We start from the raw sequence: 27,931 nt of genomic DNA, 5'->3' as shown, positions 1-27,931 counted from the left end.
GGATTTTATGTTTACACTTTACACCACAATGCACAAGCACTAATAAACATCTTCTAAACAAAGCAATACTGTCTCACAATGAAAATAGACTTGGCATTAAAACTTCTCTGCCCTTGAAACTCACATTCATTAAAACAGCATTGAAGCCCACACACCACATCCAAAGAAAATACATCAGTGGTGGATAAAGATTACCTTTGGGCTGTTTTCAAATCATTGGCCCCTTGCACACAAAACAAGAAAGATACATGTGTTCTTTGATACACCTTCCTGACTTTATTAAACTATATTCCTTGTAGAATACAGCACACTTGTTAGAGTGCATTTTAAACTTATTGTTTGAACATTTTTCCAGTAGGCAGTGAAACAAAATGCATGAACCAATAATGACAAAACTGCCCAATTCAGAACATGTCCATCATAAAAGTCTACTTCCACACCCACACTATATATATATATATATATATATAGATATATATATATATATATATATATATATATATATATATATATATATATACATACATACACACACAAACACACACACACAGATACACAGATATATATATATATATATATATATATATATATATATATATATATATATATATATATATAATGATAGTAGTGTAAGCCATAGGCATCTTGCACAGCTTCTTGCACTTATTTTCAATTTCAGTTTTTTTTTGGGGGGGGGGGGACTGGGGAGACAAACATTCTGGAAATTTGTTAGAATAAAATGTTGTGTTAGCACAATGCATTTCACTGCCAAGGCTTGAACCCAGGACCCTGTGCACTACAGTTAGAGCAACATACCACTATGCCAAATCAGCAGCTTCCTGAAAGATAGGAAGACTGAAACTTAAATGGCTATCATTTAGTGAATTCATTTCTCACTTCTCACCATAGCTTTCAACCTCTTAGCACAGAAAAACCTGGACAAAGCCAATAATGGGGAAATACAGCCCCAAAATAGGGATACATTTCAAATACTGATATTATAAACTTAGAAAATTGCTAGAATAAAAGGTTTTGTGTTACCATTTATTTTCTGAAGAATATGAAGTCTGAAATTCAAATGACTGTCATTATTTAGTGAATTCAATCCTTCAGTGATTTGCCACAAAAATCCTGAAACCACAGATTTTATGAGGAATAGATCAAAAATATGAGGCATAAATTCACAAGTGGTGGTGGCTAGGGACTTTAGGCTCTTTTTACCATGTACCCAAGTTACAGGGTTTGAGCCGGAGTATCTCTAGCCACCAGGTGTATTAAATTGGAGACACACACACACACACACACACACACACACACACACGACCCCAAAACTTAAAACCGAGTAATGCGACACAGTTGGAGGTATGCATCTTTCGCATATGCAATTTCCATACTACATAGGTGTTTACTATGTATATATTTTTTTTAAATGCTAAATTAAAACTTTTCTACTAACAAAGCATTTTTTTATTTCTTATATTTTTTTCTTTCCATTTTCCTACTATACTATCATACACCCTAAACTTTACTCCCAATACACTTCCTTAATTTCTTGTATAATATATTCCATTTTTTTAACTTCACCACATCTTACATTTTAACTTATTCAGCTGTAATCCACCTTTTTAAAATATTTAATTCTTACCACCATCTCAGTCATCTATTCTTTGTTCTAACTACAATGACCAAATCCGAAGCATATGACAGTTAAAAAGGTACTCAGTTTCTTTCGCCATTTATCATCATACTTACTTTATTCCATATATATTAAACTTCTAATTTCCCACAATGCGTTGTGGCATTTAAACTTTCCCCACTGGTGTTCTGCGTCATCTTTTTCATTCTGCCTTTCCCCATTCCATGCGGTCAACAAGGTGATGTGCAGGAGCGGACTTCTATTCTAATTTATTCTTTCTATTTTGTCACATATAAGGCAGCGATCTTTAATTTGATAGCCTAGTTGAAAATATAGCTAGCCTGGATGTTGCCTTAAGTAATGGGCTCTCTGGGTCCTCCAAAGACTTTATAGCTAGCACATGTTTCTTTTTTTCTGCTTTGTACTATATGAAAGTGAATTGCATATGTTTAGTTCTGAATTTGTTTTTGTGTAAAGTGAGATAGTCATTTCACCATATGTTATGCTAAGTGGAAATAACCTGCTAATCCTCAACTGCCTTGTTTCCCTATTTTGTTTTTACACCATAATAGATGCATGCAGTGCAAACACACGTGTACTTACCTCATCTGTCTGTGTATTTATATGTTACTGTGAATTGCCATTGAACTGTAGTACTGAATTTGACAGTTTTATCAGTATTAATGTGTATCACTGCATTTGCTCTGAAGTGCTGAAAATTGTGCTATACAATTTCATTACAGTCTACTGCTGTTCTTACATAACTTCTACAAATGGTAACTGCCTCTGGTGCCCCCATTTATGTAGCTGACTTATGACTGCCTTTTTCTTTACTTGCTCCTATACTTCTCAAAGTTGCTTTTCTCATTAACCCCTAGGAATATTTTTTTTTCTGTCCTAATAGAAATCCTTTCATTCCTTATTTCTCTTCTGACACACTTATTGTCTTTCTGTATATTTTCTTCTTAACCAGCATTGCCTTTCATACTCAAATTCATCTCTGCTTTCTCCTCCCCTGCCTATCAGTTAAATAAAGCGTGCAAACACACACACACACACCGAACATCTCTATCAGTTAAATAAAGCACAGACACACATCGGACATCTCTATCGGTTAAATAAAGCACACACACACACACACACACACACACACACACACACAGGACATCTCTATCAGTTAAATAAAGCACACACACACACACACACACACACACACACACACACACACACACACACACACACACACACACACACACACACTGGATATCTCTATCAGTTAAATAAAGCACACACACACACCGGACTTCTCTATCAGTTAAATAAAGCACACACACCACACCAGGCTTCTCTATCAGTTAAATAAAGCACACACACACCACACCGGACTTCTCTATCAGTTAAATAAAGCACACACACAACACACACACACACCGGACATCTCTATCGGTTAAATAAAGCACACACACACCGGACTTCTCTAGCAGTTAAATAAAGCACACACCACACCGGACTTCTCTGTCAGTTAAATAAAGCACACACACCACACCGGACTTTTCTATCACAGTTAAATAAAGCACACACACCACACCAGGCTTCTCTATCAGTTAAATAAAGCACACACACCACACCGGACTTCTCCATCAGTTAAATAAAGCACACACACCACACCGGACTTCTCTATCAGTTAAATGAAGTACACACACCTTGTAATCTCTGCTTCCACAGACTTCTGTATGTTACTGCTGCTTAAATAAAGATCTCTGTGTTACTGCTGCTTAAATAAACGCACTTGCCTTAAGTTCTTCTTCCAGCACGTCCCTGCTAAGGGCTCACAAATATAAATGTGTCTCAACTTAAGTTCTTCTTCCTCCTGCTTCCAGCATGTCCCTGATAACGGCTCACATATACCAGAAATGCTCGCAAAGCATGTCCCTGATAGCGGCTTACAAATACCGGAAATGCTTGCACTTGAGCTGAATTCCGACAGACTGGCAGGCTAATGGCACTGCTGTCATCGCGCACGTGATAACATCAAGTCAAAAGGCCAAAAAATTCAAAAACAGAGCCGGGAAAATCGGAACTTAAGGGGTGCCATTCGGGAATAGTGGCACCCCATTATTTGGACCTCAAAACCGGTAAAAGCCGAAAAATTCAGTATGGTTGAGAGTTATGATGATGATTCTTTCCATAGCCTTTCAGATATGGCTGGTTAGACTTGTAGGTTGATAGTTTACAGGGTTGGTCGATGGACCCTCTTTGTGCAAGGGGATTACCGTTGCTGATGATCTTCATGTTTCACTGTTGCAGTCATTACATTTGGGTTATCCTGCTGGGGGGAGCCCTCAGTCGGCCCAAATACCAGAGGCTTAGTATTTCTGCATTGGTTGCTGTCACTCCAGGACTGATGTCAGGGCGTCAGTGGTGTAAAATCAGGCAGCCGACGCCATTACATCAGTCTTTCTTGCAGAGGAGCCCAAAGCAGAAGCAGTTTGCACGAGTGCCGGTCATCCGCTACCTGAGTTTTCATTTTCAAATTGAAGTTGAAGTCTTCTAAAGCTAAGTACCTTGTTAGGGTTCCTTTTTTCTTGCTCTAACCGATGTCAGAAAAAGTTAACAATTGTCTCGCCTGTGGAAAGCGAATACCACACTGAGACTTCCATTCTTACTGCGTCACCTGTTTAGGCCCAGACCATGACGTCCCCAGCTGTTGCTTTTGTGCTTTCTTCAATGCCAGAACTATACGTCATCAGGCCCTTATTGTAGCAAGATATTTTTGCTCTCAGTCCTCGAATTCCAATATGGCTTCGGTAAGCCATCCAACTACCAATCTTCCGAAAAAACATAAGGATAAAGACAGACACAGACCACACAGGTCCAAAACTGCCTACGACGCTTCTGTTAAGCTAGTCGTCAGTTCTCCGGTCCTCAATAAGGCGCTTTCACAGCCCCTGATGCCTGCTTCTGTGGATACGCAGACCGCTACTGAGACCCTTTTGGAGTCGAGTATGCCGAGAGACTCTTCTTCGACTAAGGATCTTGTGGATGTCTCCACCTTGGATGGGTCCGAAGCCGCTGAGCAGGCACCGGCTTCCAAGGAGGTACTTTGCACTACCAATACTCGACACAGACCAACTACTTCTTTCGCGTCTTCAGTTCTTTCGAAAACAACCGAGTTTGTAAGACCCAGGGTACAAACCACACCCAAAAAAACGACGACCCAAGCTCAGATACCTGCCTCCTTGCCTCAGTCTCAAATGCTTAAAATGGCGGAAGACCTTATAATGCTTATTAGGGGGAGCCAGACTACCCCTTCCAAAAGAAAAAGAGACTTGTCCCCATTAGTTTTATCTGAACAGGAGTCCAATGACTCTGATGCATCTGAATATGAAGATATGCAACCCCACTCTGCTTATAAGGTTTCTGATGCAGAGGAATCCATCCCTTCAGCCTGTCCACCCGATGACTTTTCCTTTGGGGGAAACCCTTCATACTTTAAGGGAGCATTTCCAATGGGAATGTCAGGACTACCCTCAGTCAAAAAAGAGACTCAGGGAATTCTTAGATCTACCACAGAACAGACTTCTGGCCATTCCTCCTGTCCTAGATGTTGTGGATGATATTTTTATGGAATCCAGTCTGACCCCTGACACCCTCCCTCCTACTCCCAGAAACCTGACAGATATTATAGAGTCCCTGACTCTCACAAATTTCTTTTCAAAAATCCTACTGCTGACCCAGAGGTCATCTCTCAAGGACCTAAAGGAGTCAAAGCAACTTCAACTAAGAATCCCACCCCCTCAGATAGGGATTCCCGAGCATTAGATAGATGGGGTGAAAAACTATAAACCTCTGCTACTCTTGCTATTAGAGCATTAAACTGTCAGTTCCACATGCTGAAATATCAGCAACATACCATGAAACACCTCAATCAAAAAATATCTTATTTTCCTGCCTGTGCATAAAATAGTGTTACAAGAGTTAATGCATTCTGCAAGTCAAGTAACTAAGCACACCTTACAGTGTGGTTTTGACTCCCTAGAAGCATCTTGCAAGGCAGCAGTCACTGGTTCTGTCATTAGAAGGCATGGCTTAAGGAACAGCCCTTGCCAGACCATGTCAAATCCAAATGATTGGATGTATCATTGAGCAAAGACAACTTATTTGGCACCAAGGCAGAAGAGGTCTTAAAAAAGATGGAAGAAAAAGCTAAATCTATGCAGACTGTTAAAGACTTCTTACAGGTCCAGCCACCGTGGTTCAGTAGGCATTGCTCCTCCAAGCACTGGTCCTCTCCTGCCCCCTCTAGGCCAGTTCAGCCCAGAACCAGAGGAAGCAGACCCCCCAAGATGACAGCCCCAGGGAATGCAGAGATCTAAGCAATGGAGTTCCTCCTCTTCAAAAACAGGGAGTGCAAAGCCACCCCTTATGGTAAGAACTCAGAATGACTTTACACTTCCACACCCTCCCTCTGCCCACCTGCTCGTGCTCCTAGGAGGAAAACTCTCCTTCCACGTAAGCAACTGGGCCACCATTACCAACGACCACTGGGTCCTCAACATAGTGTCCCAGGTATACAAATTTTATTTCCACGCTCTGCCAACCCCAAAAGGGTTTCCAGATCTTCTTCCAAACAAGTGGGAAGAGGCCAAAAAGCAAGTCCTTTCCCTTCTCTCCTTGAGGGCAATAGAGTATGTTCCTGCAGAACAGATAGGCCAATGTTTCTACTCCAGACTCTTCCTGCTAACCAGAAAAGAGGGGACCTGGCACCCCATCCTCGATCTATCCATTCTAAACACCTTTTTGGTGATACCAAAATTCAAAATGCTCGCTCTCCAGCAACTTCTGCCTATGCTTTCCAAGGATGCTTGATTAGCCACCCTAGACCTAAAACAGGCCTACTTATACATCCCAATCAGGGAATCATGCAGGAAGTACCTACGTTTCAGGGCAGGATCTATGCGCTTTCAGTTCTCTGCGCTTCCCTTTGGCTTATGTACTGCTGCCAGTGTTTTCACAAAATGTCTGGCACCCACCATTGATTTTTTTCAGACAAAAAAATATTAAAATTTACCCATACTTAGACGACTGCCTGATTCAGGCAGACAGTCAGGAAAAGGTGCCATAGCACCTGACCTTTGTAAAGGACCTACTGACCTCCCCGGGGTATACTATCAATGAAAAGAAATCAAAACTAATCCCCTCACAAAAAATTGTATTCCTGGGAGCAAGCCTGGACACAGCATCCCAGATGGCACTCCTTACTCCAGAAAAACAAGACTACCTGACAGGCTACTTCTCTCAACTAGCCACCGAAACCCAGTTATCTGCAAGGAAAATCCTGCAAGCTCTAGGATTCATGGCCTCTTGCAATCTACTCATTCCATATGCCAGACTGCATATGAGGATACTACAGTGGTACCTAAAAAGACTTTGGTGTCAGCACTCTCAAGACCTGGAAACTCTTATACCAATGATACCTTGTCTTAAGGAAAGATTTTCTTTGGTGGACAGCAGCATGCTGCCACAACAAGGGATATCCCTTCTCACACCCCCATGCTGCCCAAACCCTCACCACAGATGCATCAGACTATGCCTGAGGTGCTCACTGAATGGCAGATGCATTCAGGGCCAATGGCGCCCAAATCAAATACATCTGCACATCAACCAAAAAGAGATGTTCGCTATTCAGTACGCCCTGACAGCTTTCAGAGCCCTACTCTCCCCGGGGCCTCTGCTGATCAAAACAGACAATACCACATTGATGTGGTATATCAGCAAGCAGGGAAGGACTCACTCTTATCCTCTCTTCAGGCTCGCCATGACCCTTTAGCACACGGCCTCAGCCATGCAACTACACCTGTTAGGACAATTCCTGCCAGGCTCTCTAAACTCTCTGGCAGACAACTTAAGCAGAAACCTGCTAGACTGACATGAGTGGCAGCTAGACCACAGAACCTTCACCCTTGTAACCCAGAAATGGGGCACCCTAAAGGTCGACCTCTTTGCCTCCCACTCCAATCATCAGCTCAGCAAATTATGCACCAGGGAACCTCACAGCAAGGCCTGGAAAGCAGATTCTTTATCCTTCATTGGGTAAACCTCTCGGTCTGTGCATTCCCCCCCTACCACTCATTTAAAGGGTACTGTTCAAAATAAGGGAGGAAAAACCGAGGGCAATCCTGATTGCCCCAGACTGGCCATGCCAGCACTGGTACCCACTGCTGCGCAGCCTGTCACCCCTGCCACCATGGCACATACCAAAGATCCCAACACTCCTGACCCAGAGGAATGGAGAATTCATGCATCCCCAATTGCAGACCCTCAACCTGGCAGCCTGGCTTATTCTCTGACCTCTCCTCAAGCTGCCAGCCTAAGCAAACAAGTTCTAGATGTTATATGTGAGGCCAGATGCCCCAGCACTAGAAGATCCTATGCTGTCAAGTGGAAAGGTTTTTGCACCTGGATCCAGGCTAAGGGAGCCGGAACGGCACAGCCCTCCCTATCTGTCATCCCGGATTACCTGGCAGACCTACTACACAGGGGTCTATCCTTCTCTTCTATTAAAATTCATGCCTTAGCCATTTCTGCTCATTTCAGCACAGAGCCACCCATCTTCTCACACCCTCTCATCAAACACTTCCTAAGAGGGGCTAACAACTTAAGGCCCCCAGAAGAGCTCCTACCCCAACTTGGGGCCTTAACTTTGTGTTGGAAAAGCTCACCCTCCCCCCCCCTTTTGAACCTGCAGCTTCAGCAGAGTTAAACTTTCTCTCTTGGAAGACAGCCTTGCTTCTGGTCATCTCTTCAGCTAGAAGAGTATCAGAGCTACAAGCACTTATGGCTGTAGAGCCCTTCATCATTTTCCATGCTGACAGGGTCTCCCTCAGGACTAACCCATCCTGCATGCCTAAAGTGGTGTCCAGTGTGGCTCTCAACCAATTCATTAATTTGCCCACTTTTTTCCCTAACACACAAAACAAGGGGGAAAGGGTTCTGCACTCCCTAGATGTGCACAAACAGCTCAGACTCTATCTGGGCAGGACTAAATAGTTTAGAAAAACTGATCAATTGATAGTCAGCTTTGCTGCAGGAGCAGAGGGTGAGGCCATATCCAAACAAACAATCTCCAAATGGATAGCACACTTCATCCATTTCTGCTACAAACAGCACAGGAAACCACCCCCATAGGTGGTCAGGACACATTACACCAGAGGAACCTCCTCCTCTGCAGCTTTTCTCAGAGGAGTCCCCACCAGGGACATCCTGGAGGCTGCAACATGGACATCTGTTCATACCTTCACCAAGCATTACCACCCGCCTGTCTTCTCCAAATCCAGGGCAGGATTTGCCACCGCAGTCTTGCAGGGAATCCTAGCCAGCCCCCAGTCTTCTTGACTGCCTCCACCCTTTTCTTCAGCTTTGGGAATTAACCCAAATGTGATGACTGCAACAGTGAATCACTAAGAACACAGTAGAGTTGTGTACTCTTACCATAAATGTAGATGTTTGAGTCTGTTCACTGTTGCAGTCCTGGTTTCCCTCCCTCCATCCCCCTTCTCTCTCTTTACAAGGAAGTTGTGGTATTTGCTTTCTACTGGTGGTATTCTTCCACCATAATCTAGCTCCATATTGGGGGCTTCTGACAGGGCAAGAAAAACTGATGTAATGGCGTTGGCTGTTTTTATACCACTGACAACCTGATGTCAGTCCTGGAGCCACAGCAACCGACGCAGAAATACTAAGCCTCTGGTATTCGGGCCAACTGAGGGCTACCCCTGACAGTATAACCCAAATGTGATGACTGCAACAATGAATACACTTGAACATCTACGTTTATGGTAAGTGTGCACAACTGTACTTTCTCCACTCTGCCAGAACAAAGCCAACGCTCAGGCTATGGTTAAAGAGAGTGCCAAGTGATTCCGCTAGGTCTTGTTTTATATTGTTTAGTAAGAAGCCTGGATAACTGCAGTGGTGGTGCTGCGGTAGCGCTGTCGCCTCACAGTAAGACATTGTCCTGTTCGATTACATGTGTGAATGGGCATACCTTCATTGAAGGTTGTGCGTCAGGGCTGGCAACTCGGCACGTAAAAATCTACTGCCAATCATTAGCGAACCAGAGTTCCGTTGTGGCAACCCCTAACTGGGAAAAGCCAAAAGACACAACAAGTAAGCAGCCTGGAATGTCATATTGTCGCATGGAGGCTGTGTTTTTGGCATTGGAGAGCACATGTATGACCTGTTCTTTAGTGATACTCCATAGAGGACTGGTATCAGGAATGCTTTGCAGTATGGTTGGTGGGGCAGGGGGATGAAGTTATTGCCAAATCTGTCTGCTAACAGGTTGGCAATTTCCTCAGGTCCAGTGTGAGTCGTACCATCCACTGTAAGTTTGGCACACAGCTAGGCATTCCCTTTTAGGTTTTGGATGTAGCTAAAGAATACCTTACGATTGCCTTTAGCTAGGGATGTTAACCTAGTCTCATAACTAGCCTTAGAGGATTTTACAAAATATCTGATTTTCTTGTTCAAGCTGTGGAGGGTGTTCTTCCTCTGATGAGTAAGTTCCCTGTTGTTTTTATGTATAACAAAAGAAAGAAACTGATATAACTTATTTATACTTACAGTCCACCCGAGTGACTTGTTTTTTCTGGAGAACCTAGTTTTGTTCCTGTCAGGTACAGCCAATTCAGTACGTTTGTTTAAGTGGCTATATAGGGCATTTGTGTACTCCTCTGCATAGCAGTCATTGTTGGTTGTGTTAGCAGGGACTTTGAAACTTTTTATACCAACTCTTAGTGGGCTATAGTTTGCTTTGGAGAAATCTTTCAGTTTTTTTTTTTTTGCTCCTGTGGGGGTGTCGGGTCTGATCTTTACCTGAAACAAGGCAAATTTATGGTCTGACCTTACCAAGGAGGCAACACACATGGGGTAGTGCAGTGGCCTCCATGTTGGTGAACACTAGGTCTAGGACATTTGAGCCCCTTGTGGGAGTAGAGACCAACTGTATCAGGGCATTTGAATTAAGAAAGTCAAGGAACCTCATAGCGATCATGCTTGTTCATAGGTAGTGCTCATATAAATCACCCAATCGATAGAAGGATAGTTGAAATCTCCCATGGCCAAGGTGTTTGGCTGTATAATGAGTGACTCTAGCAATTCCATGTAGGTGGTGTGCTTCTCCTGGTTTATGGTGGGGGACCTGTAGCTGGCGATGTGGTATGTTATTTTACCTATAGTTATTTGGACCTGGAGTATCTCAAGAGAGACTTGCTGTTTTATCAGTCTTGAGGTGTATTTGGATTTAATGAAGATGGATATATCTCCACCTTTGGTTCTTTCACACTCATTTCAAAGTCTTAAAGTGTGAAAGGCATTGTAACCCTGTATGCCTAGGATGCTGTCTGCAACCTTGAACCAAGCCTCAGTGACTGCACAGGCATCAGCATCTTCCAAGGTGAGGAGTGCTTCCAGTGAGTTCAGTTTACTGTTTAGGCCTCTAGCATTAAGCAGCATGCCTTTAAGTTTGTTCCTAGGGGATTTCTTTACATCAGAAGTTTGTTGTTTTGAAATTGCCTAAAAAGGCATCATGAGGGAGGTAAGCATCTTTGCCAGTATCTAAAAGCCTTGAGGAGACAACGGAAGGCTGTCTCTGGCAAAGCAGCATGGTCTGTCGACGATGTCTTCCCAGGCTGACAGATACTGGATCCCCCTGGAGTGACACCAGAAGCTAAGCCAATTACTGAAATCAATCATTTTTTGTCTGTATTGTGGCATCATCCTAAGTGAAGGCAGAATGCTGCTTAGGGCTAGGGCCATACCTGCCTGTGGCACATAATCTGAGAGTTCATTCATGTCTCTCTTCATATAGTCAAGAGAGGAATGTCTCAAGTCATTCATTCCAACATGTACTATGACAGAGTCATAAATGGTGATTGTTCCTGACTGACTTGAATGTGTACATGATTTGACGGATCCTGGCACATGATAGGCAGCTGACTGTGACCACCTTCTTGTTCAACCTGGTGAGAGAGACATCTGTGTGTCTCATTTTGGAGTCGCCCATGACCAGGACATTAGGTTTTGAGCTGTTTTGCCTTAGGGACTTAATTGTTGAGAGACTGATATGTGTGTTATATGTAGTGGTAGATTCTGTTTGTGTACCAGTATGTGTTGGTTATTTGCACTTGGGAGGTCTCTGGTCTTTTGGTAGGCTGTTAGTACCTCTGTGTATGTGGGTTTATGTATCTTGACCCTATCTTGCGTGAGAGGAGAGGTGTTTGTGTGTTGTGTGTTTTTTATGTGTGTGTGTGTGTGTGTGTGTGTGTGTGTGCTGACAACCTGTTTGATGTCTTGTTTATTGTTACATGAGAGGACTGATTATAGTTTCATAATATAGTTACATCTCTCACATACTGTATTTGTTTGCTTTAGGAGTAAGTGGTTGTCAGTATACATGACGCAATTGCTTTATTGCCTCAAGATGCTCATGTTAATCAGGCTGGATGAAGAAATGTTGGGAGACTGTCCATACAGCAGATAATCCTTCTGTGCTAATTTGTGAGAAGGGCAAGTTAGATCAACTTTTTGTTCTGGAATTAAGAAGGGGATTTATTTTATAGATAAGCTTTTGCACTGGAATTAACAAGTGGACTTGTTCTGTACAGGATGAGGACTGAAAAGTGTGATGATACTGCACAATGCTCAGCTGGGTTGCCTCCCAAGCAGCAGGGAAACATGGGTGGGTTTCACTAACTGGTATCTAGGGAAAATATGATTTTTGGCATTTGCGTCTAAACAGGGCACCTCTAAACCCCAGTGCACAGCTATATGCGCAGATACGAGGCTTATATGCAGCCGAATTTAAACAATTTTAAACTAGTCTGCCAACAGGAAATCACACAATGATCCTTCCTCCAGCAATCCCAGGCTCAGACAAGGCTATATCCATACTCTTTTGCCACAAGGGTGCAGGGGAGTCCTTCTTAATATACGATGGTTGGATTTGAGTTCAAGTATATGAAAAAGAGGCTACATTCAGCAAGTCTGGATCTTGTCGATGCTAAAAGCAATATTTCAGTTCAAGACAAGTGCAAATAATGAAGCAGGCACAAACAGCAAAAACAGAAAGGCACAAATTAATGCAGTAAAACAGTAAAATACAGTTGAAAAAGTGCAGATCAAACTCAAAATAAACGGATTTTCTTGTTCTTAGCTTTAGATGGCTTGAATTCAAGGAGAAACACTCTGGACCTCTGGCAAAGGATGCCAAACACAGAGCAGCATTGGTTAATTGAGCCAAAAATGCGCAAATGCGAGACTTATATACAGGTGAATTTAAACCGTTTTAAACTAGACTGCCAGTAGGAAGTCACACAATGATCTTTCCTCCAGCAATCCCCAACTCAGACAAGGCTATATCCACATTCTTCTCTCACAAGAGTGCAAGGGGGAGCCCTTCTTAATATATGATGTCTGGATTCGAATTCAAATGAGTGAAAAACAGGCTAGATTCAAGTCTGGATCTAGTCTATGCTAAAAGCAATATTTCAGTGCAAGGCAAGTGTAGGTAATGGAGCAGGTATAAAAATGAAAAAGGCACAAATAAATGCAGTTGAAAAAGTGTAGATCAAACTCCAAATAAACTGAATTTCTTGTTCTTCCCTTTGGATGGTTGAATTCAAGCAGAAACACTTGTGGAAAAAGGCAGTAAGAACACAGGTCTCATAAGGAATGATATAGAAGAGTGGTAGGATGGAGATTTGATAAGTATCTCTGAAAGGTGCGTAAAATAGTATTAAAGTACAGTTCAGAATTGTGCATCAGGGAACACAGATGTGTAGAGAAATAGGGTACAAGTTACCTGAATAAAGGTAACGGCAATTATTATTATTCATTAAAACAGAATGTTCTACAGGAGGATGACAAATGGGTATTTGGGGAGAAAACAGCAAATAAAGTCATTAGGGGGAAAAAAAACTAAGGCCATTCCACATGACTTGGTGACTAAAGGAGGAATGGGCAAAATCCATTATTCCAGTAATTAGGAAACGTAGAAGCATTATCTGAACATTGTATGACTGAAAAGTGTCTTTTTGGAGGCGAGGATTACATTTTGTTGAGTAATTACTAAATGAGTTATGCCATTAAGAAATAGGCTTTTTGTCTAAGAATTTAGAGCAGATATGGACTGGGCAAACAGGCAGATGGAAAAGTGACTGCTGGAAAAGTAAAGAAGGAGTTTCAGGGATTTTTGAGAAGCAGAACAAAGGAACTGAATAAGATATCACCATCTGTGCAAAAAGTATTAAGGTAGTGCTTGATGGACTTCTTACTCAAACATTCAAACTAAAAATGATGCTTCAGAACTGAAGATGGAGACATTTTTTCCTAAAATTCCAGTCTGAGAAAGGTTATAGCAAAAATATGAGGGTTAGACTAGTTGCTGCATTCTGTATTGCATATTGGAAAAGAGAAAGAACACTTGTGTGCAACACTTACAGCCTCTGTAAACCATGATTCCTCTATTGCCATTCCTAAAAATGGATATCTTTTGTCAAGAGGGAGTATTTTCATCAACCTGATATTTGGCACAGAGGGTTAAGGCTATGAACTGTAGTTCCTGTGGTAGAGGGTTTAATTTCCTCAAAACTCATTTCCTTGCTATGTGTCCATGAGCAAGTCACTTAAGTATACAGTGCTTGGAAACAACTGGGAAGTTGGGATAGCCTCTTCAATTGCTCCTGGACTGCAAGCCTAGTAAGTACCTATGAACCCAGGGGCTCATTTCATTCTGCCAGAGACGTCACAAAATATTACTACAGATAGCTCCAATAGGGCCTGAGGGCTGAATTAAGGCATTTCAGAGTATATTATTATTTATTTATATTTGTTTACCCAGATAGCACACTAATCTCAATCGATCATTTGCTGGCACAGCCCGGATGAAAAGGATTAGATAAGAAATGAACAAAACATATATACAGATAGAAGAATAGGGTAAAAAACAAAGGGACTTGGGACAAGCAGCAGGCAAAAACAACATATCAATCAGAAAGAAATTATGGCAGTTTTTCTTTGGCTGTGAAGGTATTTAGGGACAAGCTGTCTCTAGGAACTGATCAAATTTGGACAGACAATATATGATGCACATAAGCAGGGGAGAAGTACAGTGTTACACCCTATGTAGACTGGCTGTGTGAGTATTTGGACACCGGCACAGTAAATCATGGTAATACCACAGCATTCTACATTTCTGGTCAGGACAATCTACTGGCAGATTGCCTGAGCCAAACCGTCTTAGACCTCAATGAATGGATATTGAAAAGAAGATTTTCCAGGATCTCATTCTTCAGTTGGGAGTCCCTGATATGGATCTCTGTGCCTGTCTGTAGACTAAACAGTTGAACAAATTCTGCTTCAGAACCCAGCAAAGTAAGGTCATATAGAGTGAATGCCTCCTTTAAATGGACATACCTCTTCCTATAGTCATTTCCACCAATCCCCTTATCCACAGGGTACATCTAAAGATGAGGTTACACAGGCCCAAAATGATCTTAATTGCTCCTTTCTGACCCAAGCAGCACTGGTTCTCCATTCGTCTCACTCTTCACTAGGGGACAGACCAAAACTCTACTTCTAATCATGGGCCTTTTCACCCAGAACAAGGGATCTGTAATACATCCCAACCTGACAAACCCCAAACCCACAGATTAGAGGATTAGATTCTGACCCCCATCTTCTTTACCTTACTTAATGGAAGTTTTATCCATTCCAAAAGTGGGCAGAAAACGAAATACTAGAAAGTCTTATTTAGCAAAATGGAAAAGGTTTTCTAACTGTGTCATTTCAAAGGTATTCTATCTACACAATCTTAACACATCTGATACTTATACACCTGTCTTACCTATTCAGTCAGGGGTTATCCTACTGCAATATTATGGTTCATGCATTGGCATTCTCATTGTAACTCCCACGTCCCCACTCTGTGTACTCTCATCCACACTTGAACGATTTCTCAAGGGGATTATTCACATCAGACCACCTAGAAGGGAACCTTTTCTTCCCTGGGATTTGAATTTTAAGCTCCTATCAAACATTTGACATGGAAAATCACACTGTTTCTGGCTCTCTTTTCTGCCAGGCATGTCTCTAAGCTTCAAGCCCTTATGTTCAAGGAGACATTCCTAATCTTTCACAGGAGTAAGGGCACCCTTAAAACCAACTGCTCTTTCATGTCTAAGATGGTTTCAGAATTGTCCTTGAATTGCACCTTTCATCTGCCTGTGCTCTTCACAACTTTACACAGCAAAGGAGAACAGATTTTGCATTCCTTAGATGTGTACAGCCAGTTGGGATATTTGCACAGGACCAATTTCTCTAATATATCATCAGACCAACTGTTGGTAGCATTTGCTGAAGTTAAACAGGATAAACCAGTCACAAAACGAAATATTTTAAAATGAATTGCTAACTGCGTCATCACATTTTGTTATTGTTATCATGGCAAACAACTTCCTGGTAAAGTCAGGAGGACTCATTCTGCCAGGCATAAATCTGCTACAACTGGGTTTTAAAATGGGTGCCTACTGAAGCCATTCTAGTGGTTTGCATCTTGGTCATCATTCACACCTTCACTAAACATTACCATCTTGGGTCAAATTTGAGAGCTAGAGCTGGGTTTGCCTCTCCCATTCTGCACAGCCTGTTGTCCCCAGTTAATATCTCTGTCCAATCACCCTCTTGTAAAGCTCTGGGAGACTTCCTAAGAATCAGTACTGCAACATTAACTATAATGAACATAGTAAAGTTGTGTCATCACTTCAAGTAGATCAGTGTTGCAGTACAAACTCCCACCATCCTTCCCCTCTAGTCTTCTTGCTTCTTGTACTTGGGAAGGGGTGGGTCTCAATTCCCATTCATCCCCCTTCCTTCTTCTCTTCAGGTTAGGGTCCTTGATCTGTGCTCAAGAAAGTTGGAAAGGTCATGCTATTCCTCAGGTCCATCAGATTCTTGCATCTTGATGAGAAACATTTGAGGATAGTGCCAGTTGATGCCATTTTATACCCTGGTATTCAGACATCAGTCCACACAAAAACTGGTTGGGGGATAGTAAAAAAAAAAAAAAAAAAAAACCTCTGGTATCCAAGCAGGCCATTGGCTTCTACATGGCAAAAAGACCCAAGAATCAATACTGCAATACTGATCTATTAGAAGATCTAGAATTATGGTAAGTGAAGACGCAACTGTACTTTTCTTCAGTTTGGTAATGTTACTAGTAGATGGGGGCAGAGGTTGATGGGCATGTTTAAGACAGAAAAAATATGGGGCAGAAGTCACTGATTGATGGTAGGATAGAGATGTTAGTTATGAAGACTGGAATGTGTGTAATTACGAGGTTAAGGCTAGAGTGCTTTGTGGAGTTGTGATTTGGTCTTGTTGGCTGAGTGACTAGTTGAACTGGGCATTCTCCCTTTTCCCAAACACACAGAGATGACTTGAGTTATGTATTTATTTTTACCTGGTAGATGGTGTTTTGGAGTGTGGATGTCTTTGCTCTCTCCATGCAAGTCACTTTTTTGTCAGAATGTATTTTTGATTTTTGTGCAGTAATTTATTATCAGCAATTTATTTCTTACTTTTTCTTCACTGACTTCACTTTTGGTGTAGTTAAAATTGACAATTTGTGTATTTATTTCTTCATTATTGCATAGATGAAGCAGAGCCGCCTTTGTTTTTTCAAGTAAGTGATTTTAACTGAATATTTTTATTTTTATTTATTTTATTTATTTTACATTTGTTGACCGGGCTAGTCTAACTGGATATATGTCCATTTTCAGTAGAGGCCCGGGGAGAAAAGCTCCAAGCACTAGCAGTGACAAATAATACAGTATTTAGTAAATAGTCAAGTATAGAATATAACCACACCCAATTGATTTCTGAAGCAATTAACTATGCAACAGATGTAATGGCAGTACTGACCTAGCACCATTGCTAGACCAGTGACAATGTTATCCTAAACATTCATGAAGTCTCAGTAAGTATACCCCATCATCTTTCTAAAGAAGCTTACTTGATTAGACACACCACTGTAGATTAGTTCATTGGTGAGAAGTTTTAGCTAAATGAGTGTAGAATGAATTTAATGCCTTTATGGGGAGTATCACTGTTATATTCCTGCCTTTTGATTTGCTGAGGTTTTTCTTTTGTTTTATTTTATTTACGTAGTGCTAAATGATAGTGTCAGTAGTCCTAAAGAAGAGCCAAACTACATTCTTCCCTTATGTTGTTGCTGACTTCTTGGAAGACCGTCCTGTAGGATACCATTTGCAGTGAGAGGCATGGCTATATTGTTAAATTTTGGCAGTGCATTAAACCACAAATAGTTTTCTTCAAGTTGGTCAAAATAGTATACCTGAGCACCATCAATCTTACAGCTTTCCTGCCCCATGCCAAGTCATACTGTGTAACTGTATACCCAGGAGCTCAAGGCCTATCACTGTCAGGCAGCTTCTCAGTGGTAAATTTTGATGGTAATTTCATTATCATACTTTTGATGCTGGACATTTACAGTGGAGCTCCTGATTACTACTGCCCCATCATTTCAACTTCTTGAAATGAGCACTGATGTCATTACCAGCTCTTATAACTGTTTGGTTGGTGGAGCCTTATAATTATAATTTTATTTGAAGAACTGTATTTCCCATTATATCCTGTAACCATACCTGCTTCTAAGCTAGGTTGGAAAATGCATATAAGGCCTGGAGGCCGATTCATTTCTTACCAAACTGTCTTGTATACATTCTGAGTGTGTTCATCATCTTATAATCGTTCTTCTTCTGTCAAGCTTATAAACTTAATTTTGTGTTCATTGTTAACAAGTTTGGTGGTACACAGAATGGTAGCATCAGATTTTGGACCATGTTCTGAATTAAGCTGCAGTTAACTATTTCACTTAATTTTCGTTGATGAGGAAAAGGTTTGCTTACCTTCTTGTGTTTCATTTCCTCAACAGATATTTTTGCAAGTCATGTATTATTCCCTTCAATGAGCCAGCACTTACCGCATGCCAAATGTAAGTTATGATAGATGACAGGAGGTCTGTTATGTATACCACATTATCCCACGTGTTCTCTTTAGTTTTTTCATCCCTTTTAAATGTCTTTCAGACTTCACTCTTGCTCAAATTCACTATTAACTGTCTAGTGACTTATTTAGCTAGTTCATTGGTCTTTTTTTTTCTAAATTATGGTCATCTGTTTTTTCTAGTATTGAAGACATAATATTGTGTGAATATTTAATAGATGCGCTGGCAGTAGATTGCTAACACCTAAAAATCTCCACATATGGTGCTTGTTTTGTTTTGTTTTGTTTAGATCATGACCATAAAGTTAATGATTGGAATCACTTTGCTTTATTTAAACAATCTATAAATTATATCAAACCAAATGTCTTAAATTTGTACCCTATCAATAATGTGTAAAATATGATTACGTTTTTAAAGAAATGTATTGTAAGCATCTGGAGGTTTATATACGTGACAGATGCATGGGGCCCTTTGGAAAGGGAAATATTTGTTTGACAATAGTTGCTGGATAACATTTGACAAGAATTTATGAGACTGCAACAATTATGTTTGTGACTTCCAATAACTGGGATATGCAGTCTGCTTTTATAAAGTGTTCTCTATTCGTCTGCTATTGCTGCTTCGAGTGAAGCCTACAATTAGGCAAGCACCTTCAGTGGTACCTGTGCCAGTACTGACAATGGGTTTACCTTTTCTTATAATTCGGAGAATAGTTATTGGTAATGCTGATATTTCTATTATGGAGGAGCCTTATTTGTTTACAGGTTCTTATATTTTATATGCCATTTTCAGTGCAGTTAGCTCACTAGTTTCTGACCTGCTTTTTCTTGTGATAAACTGCAACTAAAAAGGACATTTCTGTATCAGATATTAGGCAATAGGGACTGACCTTATGGGGCTAACATAGGTCTGGTTTTACTTTGCTCAGTTGTACACCTTTGCAGGTATTGGCTACAGTCCAGGATGAAGGTCTAAATCATATCTCCCACTTTCCTTTGAGGTAGAAATGAAGTCTGTTATGCACTAAAATGTTTACCTGCCTTTTTGTAGATGGTTCTCCAGACGTTTAGTGTTTTATTGTCAATGAAGAGACGTTTGTGGAACGTACTCTTCGATGCATAAACCCAGACCCACAAATTTTAACTGTATTTGCAAGACTTTTTAAAAGAAGTGGAATCATTAGACTAGCTCTGATATTAATACAGGATTTGTAAGGTGTTATACAGATACAGATTATATTATACATGTGTTCAAAAACAGGGTGCTTAAGCTGAAAATGTATTATCCTATGTATTGGACTGTGTACAAAAGTATTAGATTTACTCAAGCAAGAAGTGATGGCATAACTGTTGGGTGCATGGGAACTGGCAACACGTGGTGGTCTTGCTCTCCTTTGTGGGGATAAAAATATTCTATTTCACTAAATAAATAATTAATAACATATATAATTTGTTCATTGTCTTATGAAATGTGAATTTTATGTTGTCCTGATTTTTGATTTAACATTACAGCAGTTTTGGCATTTACTAGTATGGTTACAGTGTATGATATTGTTACTATAGAGCCAAGTATTCATATAGACTTCCTAACAGCTAAAAGATGGTCTAATATAATTGAATACATGTCTTGTGAAGAAGTGAAAATATGTTGCTTAGCTAGAACTTTTTTTTTTTTTGCTAGGATTGCAGTTGTTGGGTTTGGGGGATAATAATAGCCTTTTCTTTTAAATTTCTTTTCAGTTGTATAAGAAAGTGTCTTCTATTCAACTTGTCCATGTTGAGTTTGTTCTATAATATTATTGTGGTGAATGGAGTGTGGTGATTATGTTCCAATATTCAGAAAAAGACAAATCAGTTAAGCACTACTGTATGGAAGACCTGATCTTAACAAATAACAAGCACCCCCTTTTTTAACTTAAGGTCAGGTCTTATACTAGCCAGTACTGACCACAAATGACAACAGCAGAATAAAAAACAGATTTGTTTCTACCAGCTGTCCATACCAGTAACGTGCCCCCTGACTTCTTGTTATAAACTTAAAAAAGGAGCTAGAATAAGAGGGTGAGTGTTCGCCTGCCTTTTTCTATAGAATACGATCTGAAACTCAAATGCATGACATTATTTTGTGAATTTAGTCCTTGGTCATTTGTCTGAAAGCCACTGGTGTTATGAGGAATTTACCAAACATATGAGGCAAAAGTCTGGGCATTCTTCAGAAATCTGTACAGTTGACAGTAATGACAAAGTGAGTATTAGCATATCAGACTGTATCATGCTATCTTTCTGACAACATCTGACAGCTTTGAAAGCCAACAAAACACTTAATGCTGTTGCAATTTGTAGTACATGGAGCAGGTAAACCTCCATGCAGTACAAAGAATTCTGATCAGTTCTCCGATCATAACCTTTAATTGTATGTTCTTGACATGGATTCTAAGATTCACCTCTCATGCTCCACTCTCGATTTGAATTTCTTGGCATCCTTGTCTTGAAAATACAATAAATCAGTTATGAACGCACTTCGTTCGACCAGCTATGCCAGCACAACAACCCCACAAGGCATTTGGCTTCCAGCTCAGAAAAAATATATATCAATATATTGCAACATGACAGGCATATTAATGATGGTGTTGTGGTGTTTGTTGTAGTCAGGGTGTGGAGGGAGAATTAAAATATAGCAAATATTCTAAAGCTTGTGAGAGTGAATGACTGCATTCATTTTAGTACCTTAAAGGGCAGGAGTAGGGGATTATGGAAAACTAAGCAAAAGGTCGTCTTCAACACTTAATGAACACAAACATTGTGGTACCCAGAAAAGATATTGGACTTTTTTCATTTCTCATCATAATGACAAAAGGCACTAAAGAGGCAGACGTGGGATATTAATGTTGAGAAATATGTTTTGAATCATAGGAGGTACTCCAAAGCTGATACAATCAATTTGTTATGGAGTTTGTTTTCTTTGATTTTTTTTTCAGTCATTTGATTTACAGAGTGTGTGAACTGATCCAGTGTGGTCAACCATAGTCCAAGAAAAAAAATCACAGTTCAAAAATAGGTAGCTCACAAAACTATTTTACCAAAATATTGAATGCAGTATAACAAAACTTGGTAATATATCATATGTTAAATTAATACAGGCAGTGTGGATACCGATTTCTCTCTTTCTCTATACTGTGCAGAGGAGAGCCATGAAACATATATTCCTTTTGCTGGGAAAGCTGGGCAATGTTAACAGTTTCTGTAAAGTTTTTGAAGTCAGGTACTGTCTGAATGAGTCATCCCAATTCTTTGCTCCATGAAGTTTAGTGCATGTTGTTTCTTTGCCTGTTCTTTTCACCATATTCAAATGTATTTCTTTTCTTAATTTCTTAACAGGGACAACAGTTCAGCTGTAGAACTGCCACCTCAGGATTCACTGCAACATGTCAGATTACAGATAAGATGCTACCGCTGTAATCTTATCACTCCAACCATTGCTGATATGAAGCTTCATCTGCTCCAAGTTCACAAAGATAAGGTGAAGCTGAGGCTGAAGGAGGGGGTTCTGCATGGTAACACTGAAGCTGAGGAAGAACTAATCAAGCATGCAGCACACCACTGGATGCAACTAAATGAGACAATAAATCAGGCCCGATGTAGAAGCGGCAAGGACAAAGATAATGCATTCTCAAAACAGAAGCCACATTGCTGTTTTTACCAGGACACTCTAAGTGATAGTGTGGGAGTTAAATTATTTTGTCTAAACACAAGAACAGTATCCCAGAAAATAATTTCTGACGGAGAAAGAAAAGAAATAAATTTATGGACTACAGCTGGCATTAACTGTATTTTGTGTAAACAGATTTTTGAACGAAAAGAAGAAGTAATGCTCCATTGGCAGAATTACCACAGTTGTGAAAATCCTGCTGTACTGTGGCATATTTTTAATTCATTTTCTGAACATGAAGTGATAGAAGAGTCTGTGAGAAGTACAGAAAATGAAACAACTTCTGAAAACTGACTTTTCTGAGGTTAATATATTTGTACAGTACTGTAAAGCTGCTATAAATGCAGATGATCCTGACAAGAACAATGCAGCCCGATGCACTTTGGTTTAGAGCTCAATTAAAAGAAAAACGCACCTATGTTTTTTCATCATGTCTTGACGTTTCCTAATTTTAATACCACTTTTGGACTCTATATAATTTTTTTTTATATTTTTAAATATAATTCCAAAATCTCCCCACATATGGGGTACAGCATCATAATTTTTTAGTTTACTTCTTGGTAGCCCAGAGTGCTATGTTTGGCTTTAAAATATTACATCATAGCCCTAAGCTGCTGTCAGTGCATTGACTTTACATGATTTTTCACATATACCCTGCTTTCTTTTAGGTTCATAGGTAGGTACTAAGCTATCTGACCGAAGGCATTTATAAGCCTAGCCGGAATGTGTTGGCTTTCGCTGCCCCCTTAGATTAGTTCCCTGTGCCTCTGTCCAGCAGAGCCATTGAAGTGATCCCTGGAGTGAACTTTCTGTTTCACATCCACTCGTCAAGGTTTCTCTTGAAGAGGGTTAGCGAGGAGCTCTGCCTAATGTAGATTGGAATCTAGTTCCAGAGCATGTGAAGTCTCTGGGACAGAAATCTATCCCTCCAGCACGTCCTATTTATTGTTGTGGTGAGGTTTAGATCCCTGGAGCATGTGGCTCGAAGGAATATGGTTTTCTTTAGGTGGAGCATGTCCATCAATTCTGGGTTGGACATGGCCTTGTATGTCAGGCAGAGATCACCTCTGAGTAGGTGGTATACAACCAAGTACAGCTGGAGTTTCTTCAGTCGTGCTGCATAAGGCATCTGCTTGAGGCCAGTGATCCTCTTGGTGAGGTACTTCTGTGGTCTTTCCAGTTGTTGCAGGTGTCTTGTGAGGTACATCCCAAATGGGGCATTGTACTCTATGATGAGTCTGATGAGTGATGCACAATGACCTCTTTGATCTGGATGCAAACCCTTTTGTGATTAGGTGGGCCACATAGAAGGATCTTCTAACCACTTTGGCAATGTGATTATCAAAGAAGAGGTTACTATCTACTTGGGTCCCCAGATCCCTTATTACGTCTTCCGTATTTAGCGGGCTACCACCTATGTGGTAGTTTGTGGGTACTTTGTTTTTTCCAAAAGGGATGACTATGCACTTTTTGGCATTTAGCTTGAGGCCATGGTTTTGACACCAGGTATCTGTCTCAGTGAGACCCTTTTGGAGGATGTCTGTGTCAGCCGGAGAGTCAATTTTAGCCCCTAGTTTGCAGTCGTCTGCAAACTTGGTCAGCCATAGTCCTCCTGTGCTTACCTGTACCTTTGAGAAGTATATGCCGAACAGGAGGGGTCCTAGGACTGAGCCCTTGGGAACGCCACTTGTAACCAGTTTAGAGTCAGACCTAGCTCCCACAACTCTTACCATTTGGGTTCTGTCCGTGAGCCAGTTGGCAACCCATCTCGTGACATAGGGGTTTATGTTCAGACTGGTCAGCTTGTCTATAATACCTGAGTGGGGAATGGTGTTGACGGCCTTTTCAAGGTCTAGATAGGCTGTGTGGACCACCTTTCCCTCGTCTATAGCCTTGGTAACTGTCTCAAAGAAGTCCACCAGGTTTAGGAGGCATGATCTGCCCTTAACAAAGCCGAACTGGGTAGGGTCCAGTATTTGGAGGTTTCCAATGTCTCTGTTAATGAGATCCGTGATAATGCGCTCCATAGCTTTGCAGACCAAGCTAGTCAGGCTTATAGGGTGATACTTCCCAGGGTCCGTTGTGGCTCCGCCTTTGTGGAGTGGAATAACCGTTACTGTGCGCCACTCTGTGGGCACGTAGCTTGTGGAGAGGCTGAGTTCAAACAGCGTGTTTAGGTGAGGGGTTAGTTAATTTTTGAGCTCATGTAGGATGCAGCCTGGGACACCATCTGGTCCCATTGATGCTGTGTTTTTGGCTTTGGAGAGGGCTGTTTTAACCTGAGTGTCTGTGATTTCAGGGTCACTACATTCTTCTAGTATAGTTATGGGCCCTTTTGGGGTGAGAGGGGGGTGAAGTTTGCACTGAACCTGTCTGCCAGCATCGGTAGGTATATCGGTCGGTTCAGTGTATTTTGTGTCATTCTGCACTAACTCCGAGCAGATCTGAGATTTGCCACTTAGATTCTTGACATAGCTAAAGAATGCCTTATGGTTATCTTTGGAATCCATGGCAATTTTTCTTTTGAAGCTAGCCTTGGATGATTTTATGAGGGAACGTAGTTTCTTGCTGATACTGATCAGGGATGTCTTCCCTTCTTGGGATTTTACTCTTTTCTGTACTAGTTTCCTCCTTCTATTGTATAACTTGTTTATGGCAGGAGTCCACCAGACTGGTTTCCTTTTCTTGGAGGAGTGAGTCTTGGTTTTGTTTGGGATAGCATGATCCTTGCATTCTTGTAGGTGCCCATAGAGTGCATTAGTAAAGGATTTTGCAGCTTGGACAGCGTTATCCTTTAGCAAGGGGGCTTTGAAACTTCCCACCTCGGTCTTAAGTAACATGAAGTTTGCTTTTAAAAAGTTTTTCACTGTGGTTTCTTTGACCAGGGGTGGTGGCGAAATGTGGATATCCTGAATGGTTAGTTTATGGTCAGATCTAACCAGCGAGGAGTTGACCTCCGGTGTGGAACACCAGTCGCCCATGTTGGTGATGACCAGGTCCAATATGTTGTCACCTCTGGTGGGGGTGTTGACCAGTTGATCCAGGGCATTTGAGTTTATAAATTCTAGGAAATGTTGGGCAAGGGAGTTTGTACTTGAATAGTTCTCACAGTTAATGTTTGGGTAATTGAAATCACCCAATATCAGGGTGTTTGGTAGGACCTTTATATTTCCCAGTGTTTCCAGGAATGTGAAGTTGGGGTCCTGGGACGTGGTGGGTGATCTGTAGCAAGCTATTATTTGAATAGCAGTTTTGCCCATTGTTAATTGCACGTGGATGATCTCTGAAGCATCATGCTGTGCCACTAACCTGGAGGTGTGGGTATCCTTGATGAATATGGATACTCCCCTGCATTTTGTATTTCGGTCCGGGTTTAATTTAGTCTGGTTTAATTACCATTTCTTGCTTTTCAGTGATTACAGGGATAATCACATAGGACAGTATTCTCGGTGCCATTTACTTCTTTTTCTAAAGTGGACAGTTTTCATTCTTTTGTTATGCCTGGGTTGTAGTCCTTAAACTCATCTCCCCTCCCCTAAACACCTCCCCTTTGTATCTGCAAAATGGCAAAGATAATTTGAGCTGTTTTGCTGCTGTGATTGATAGCTCATAGCAGGAGACAAAGTTCATGTGCTGCTTAGGGTTGCCACCCTTCCGTTTTTTTTTCCACACTATCCGGAAATCAAATTGATTCTCCGGTAGTCCAAAAAACACTGTACACTCCAGTATTCTGTTTCAAGAAAGGAAACAGACTATCAAAGTTTGTAAATCGGCTGATTTATTATGCTTTTTTTTTACAGAAAAGCATAGTAAATCAGCCGAAAGCAGGCATTAGGAATGGAAAAAGAGGCTGTTCCCCACCAGGTGATGTCACATTGATGTCACAAAATGGGTGGAGTGTAGGTAGGAGAAAGGGTGGGGATGAGCAAGGTTACTGTGATTGCGAGGGGTGTAGCCTTACTCCAGTTTTAGCCACAACAAAAGGTGGCAACCCTAGTGGTGCTGCCTTGTACTATCCACCTACTTACAGTGGGGCACTTATTTTTCCTGAGGGGCAAGTCAAAAGTAAGATTTTAAAAAATTACAAGAAGATGCATTAACAATGATTTACTGGTTTAGGAAAATTACTGCAGGCAACATGGATAAATCATCCAGTTGCGAGAGACAAATTACAAGGAGCAAATACAGACAACAGTACAATAAGAGGAAAGTGGCCCAAGATCATACATCTCAAATGTCCCTGATTTTGCAGACTGCTCATGATTTTTTTAATCTTACTTTTGACCTGTCCCTCATAACTTCTCAGGTAGTCAGTGGCGGTTACTGTTAAATCAATAATGTGCTAGTTTATACTTGCATTACTATTGTTTAGAAAATGCACATTGATGCAAAAAATCTTATTTAAGTGCATCACAGTGCTATATAAAAAAAAAAATGTTTTATTTTTTTACAGCCTTTGTGACACAGTTATTTAAGATTTTTGCCGTCTCAGGAATTCCTGAAAAATGAAGTTGGAATGTTTGCCATAGTGTTACCAATTAATAGGTAGTAAGGATTAAAATGTGAGGACAGAAAGTAGCTATAAATAGTGTCCCCGATAGTACAAGGCAAAAGTACATGACCTTTGTCTCTTGCTGTGAGCTATCAGTCACAGCAGCAAACAGCTCAAATTACCTTTGCCACTTTGACAGATGCAAAAGGGGAGGTGTTTAGGGGAAGGGGAAATGAGTTTAAGGACTACAACTCAAGCATAAGAAAGGAATAAAAACTGGCCACTTTAGAAAGAAAATTAAGTAATAGGCACTGAGAATACTCTCCTGTGTGATTTTCTCTGTTTGTCTTTTTAAGTAGTGATTGAAAAGCAAGAAATGGTAATTAAACCTGAATGACTAAAAGAAAGCAAGGTATTTGTAAAAAAAAAAAAAAAAAAAAAAAAAAAAAACACATGTAAAGTCAATGTATTGACTATAGGTTAGGGGCTATGAAGTAATATTTTAAAGCCAAACACTGCATCGTGGGATACCTAGAGGTAGACTAAAAAATCAGTATGCCAGACACCATGTGGGCAGACGCTGGAATTACATTTACAAATATAAAAAAAGAGTCCAAAAGTGGTGTTAAAATGCAGGAAACATCAAGACATGATGAAATTCACATGCTTTTCAGTCTGTGGATGCAGTTCTCCTTTAAACATGTTTCCTAAGATGCACTTTATGATACAGATGTTGACAATCCGAACAAAGCTAAACATGGTACGTTGCTACATGGGTCTGTTTGGTTACAAATGGTAGACAGTGTAGAGCAGAGAACTTTGTGTTGTTTTTTTTTTTGTGATGTGGTTAATGAGTCCAATTCACAGTCCTATGAACTTGTGATGCAAGAAGCAGTCCTTGTTCACATTTTAATGCCTAGAACATTGTTACAAATAAAGCAGCTTAAAATATTTAGACTACGAGTCACAGTTTCCTTAAGAGCTACTTTTGTTCTTTTCCACAACTATA

General features: G+C 40.7%; 1 protein-coding gene across 1 annotated transcript in view; it reads left to right on the top strand.

Annotated features, from left to right (window-relative positions):
* ZNF438 (zinc finger protein 438) overlaps nucleotides 1-23,148 on the top strand; it is a 1,581,053-nt gene extending 1,557,905 nt beyond the window's left edge. Inside the window, exon 6 of the mRNA XM_044066690.1 lies at nucleotides 22,100-23,148. Within this exon, the coding sequence (XP_043922625.1) occupies nucleotides 22,100-22,724 (625 nt within the window). The 3' untranslated portion in view covers nucleotides 22,725-23,148. The remainder of the gene's footprint in view (nucleotides 1-22,099) is intronic.
* The last annotated feature ends 4,783 nt before the right edge of the window (nucleotides 23,149-27,931 follow it).

The sequence above is a fragment of the Protopterus annectens genome, chromosome 3.part1, assembly GCF_019279795.1.
Source record: "Protopterus annectens isolate FY-2018-M chromosome 3.part1, PAN1.0, whole genome shotgun sequence".
Taxonomy (NCBI): domain Eukaryota; kingdom Metazoa; phylum Chordata; order Ceratodontiformes; family Protopteridae; genus Protopterus; species Protopterus annectens.
The sequence above is the reverse complement of the archived record's forward strand: the minus strand, read 5'-3'. Positions and strand labels throughout refer to the sequence as shown.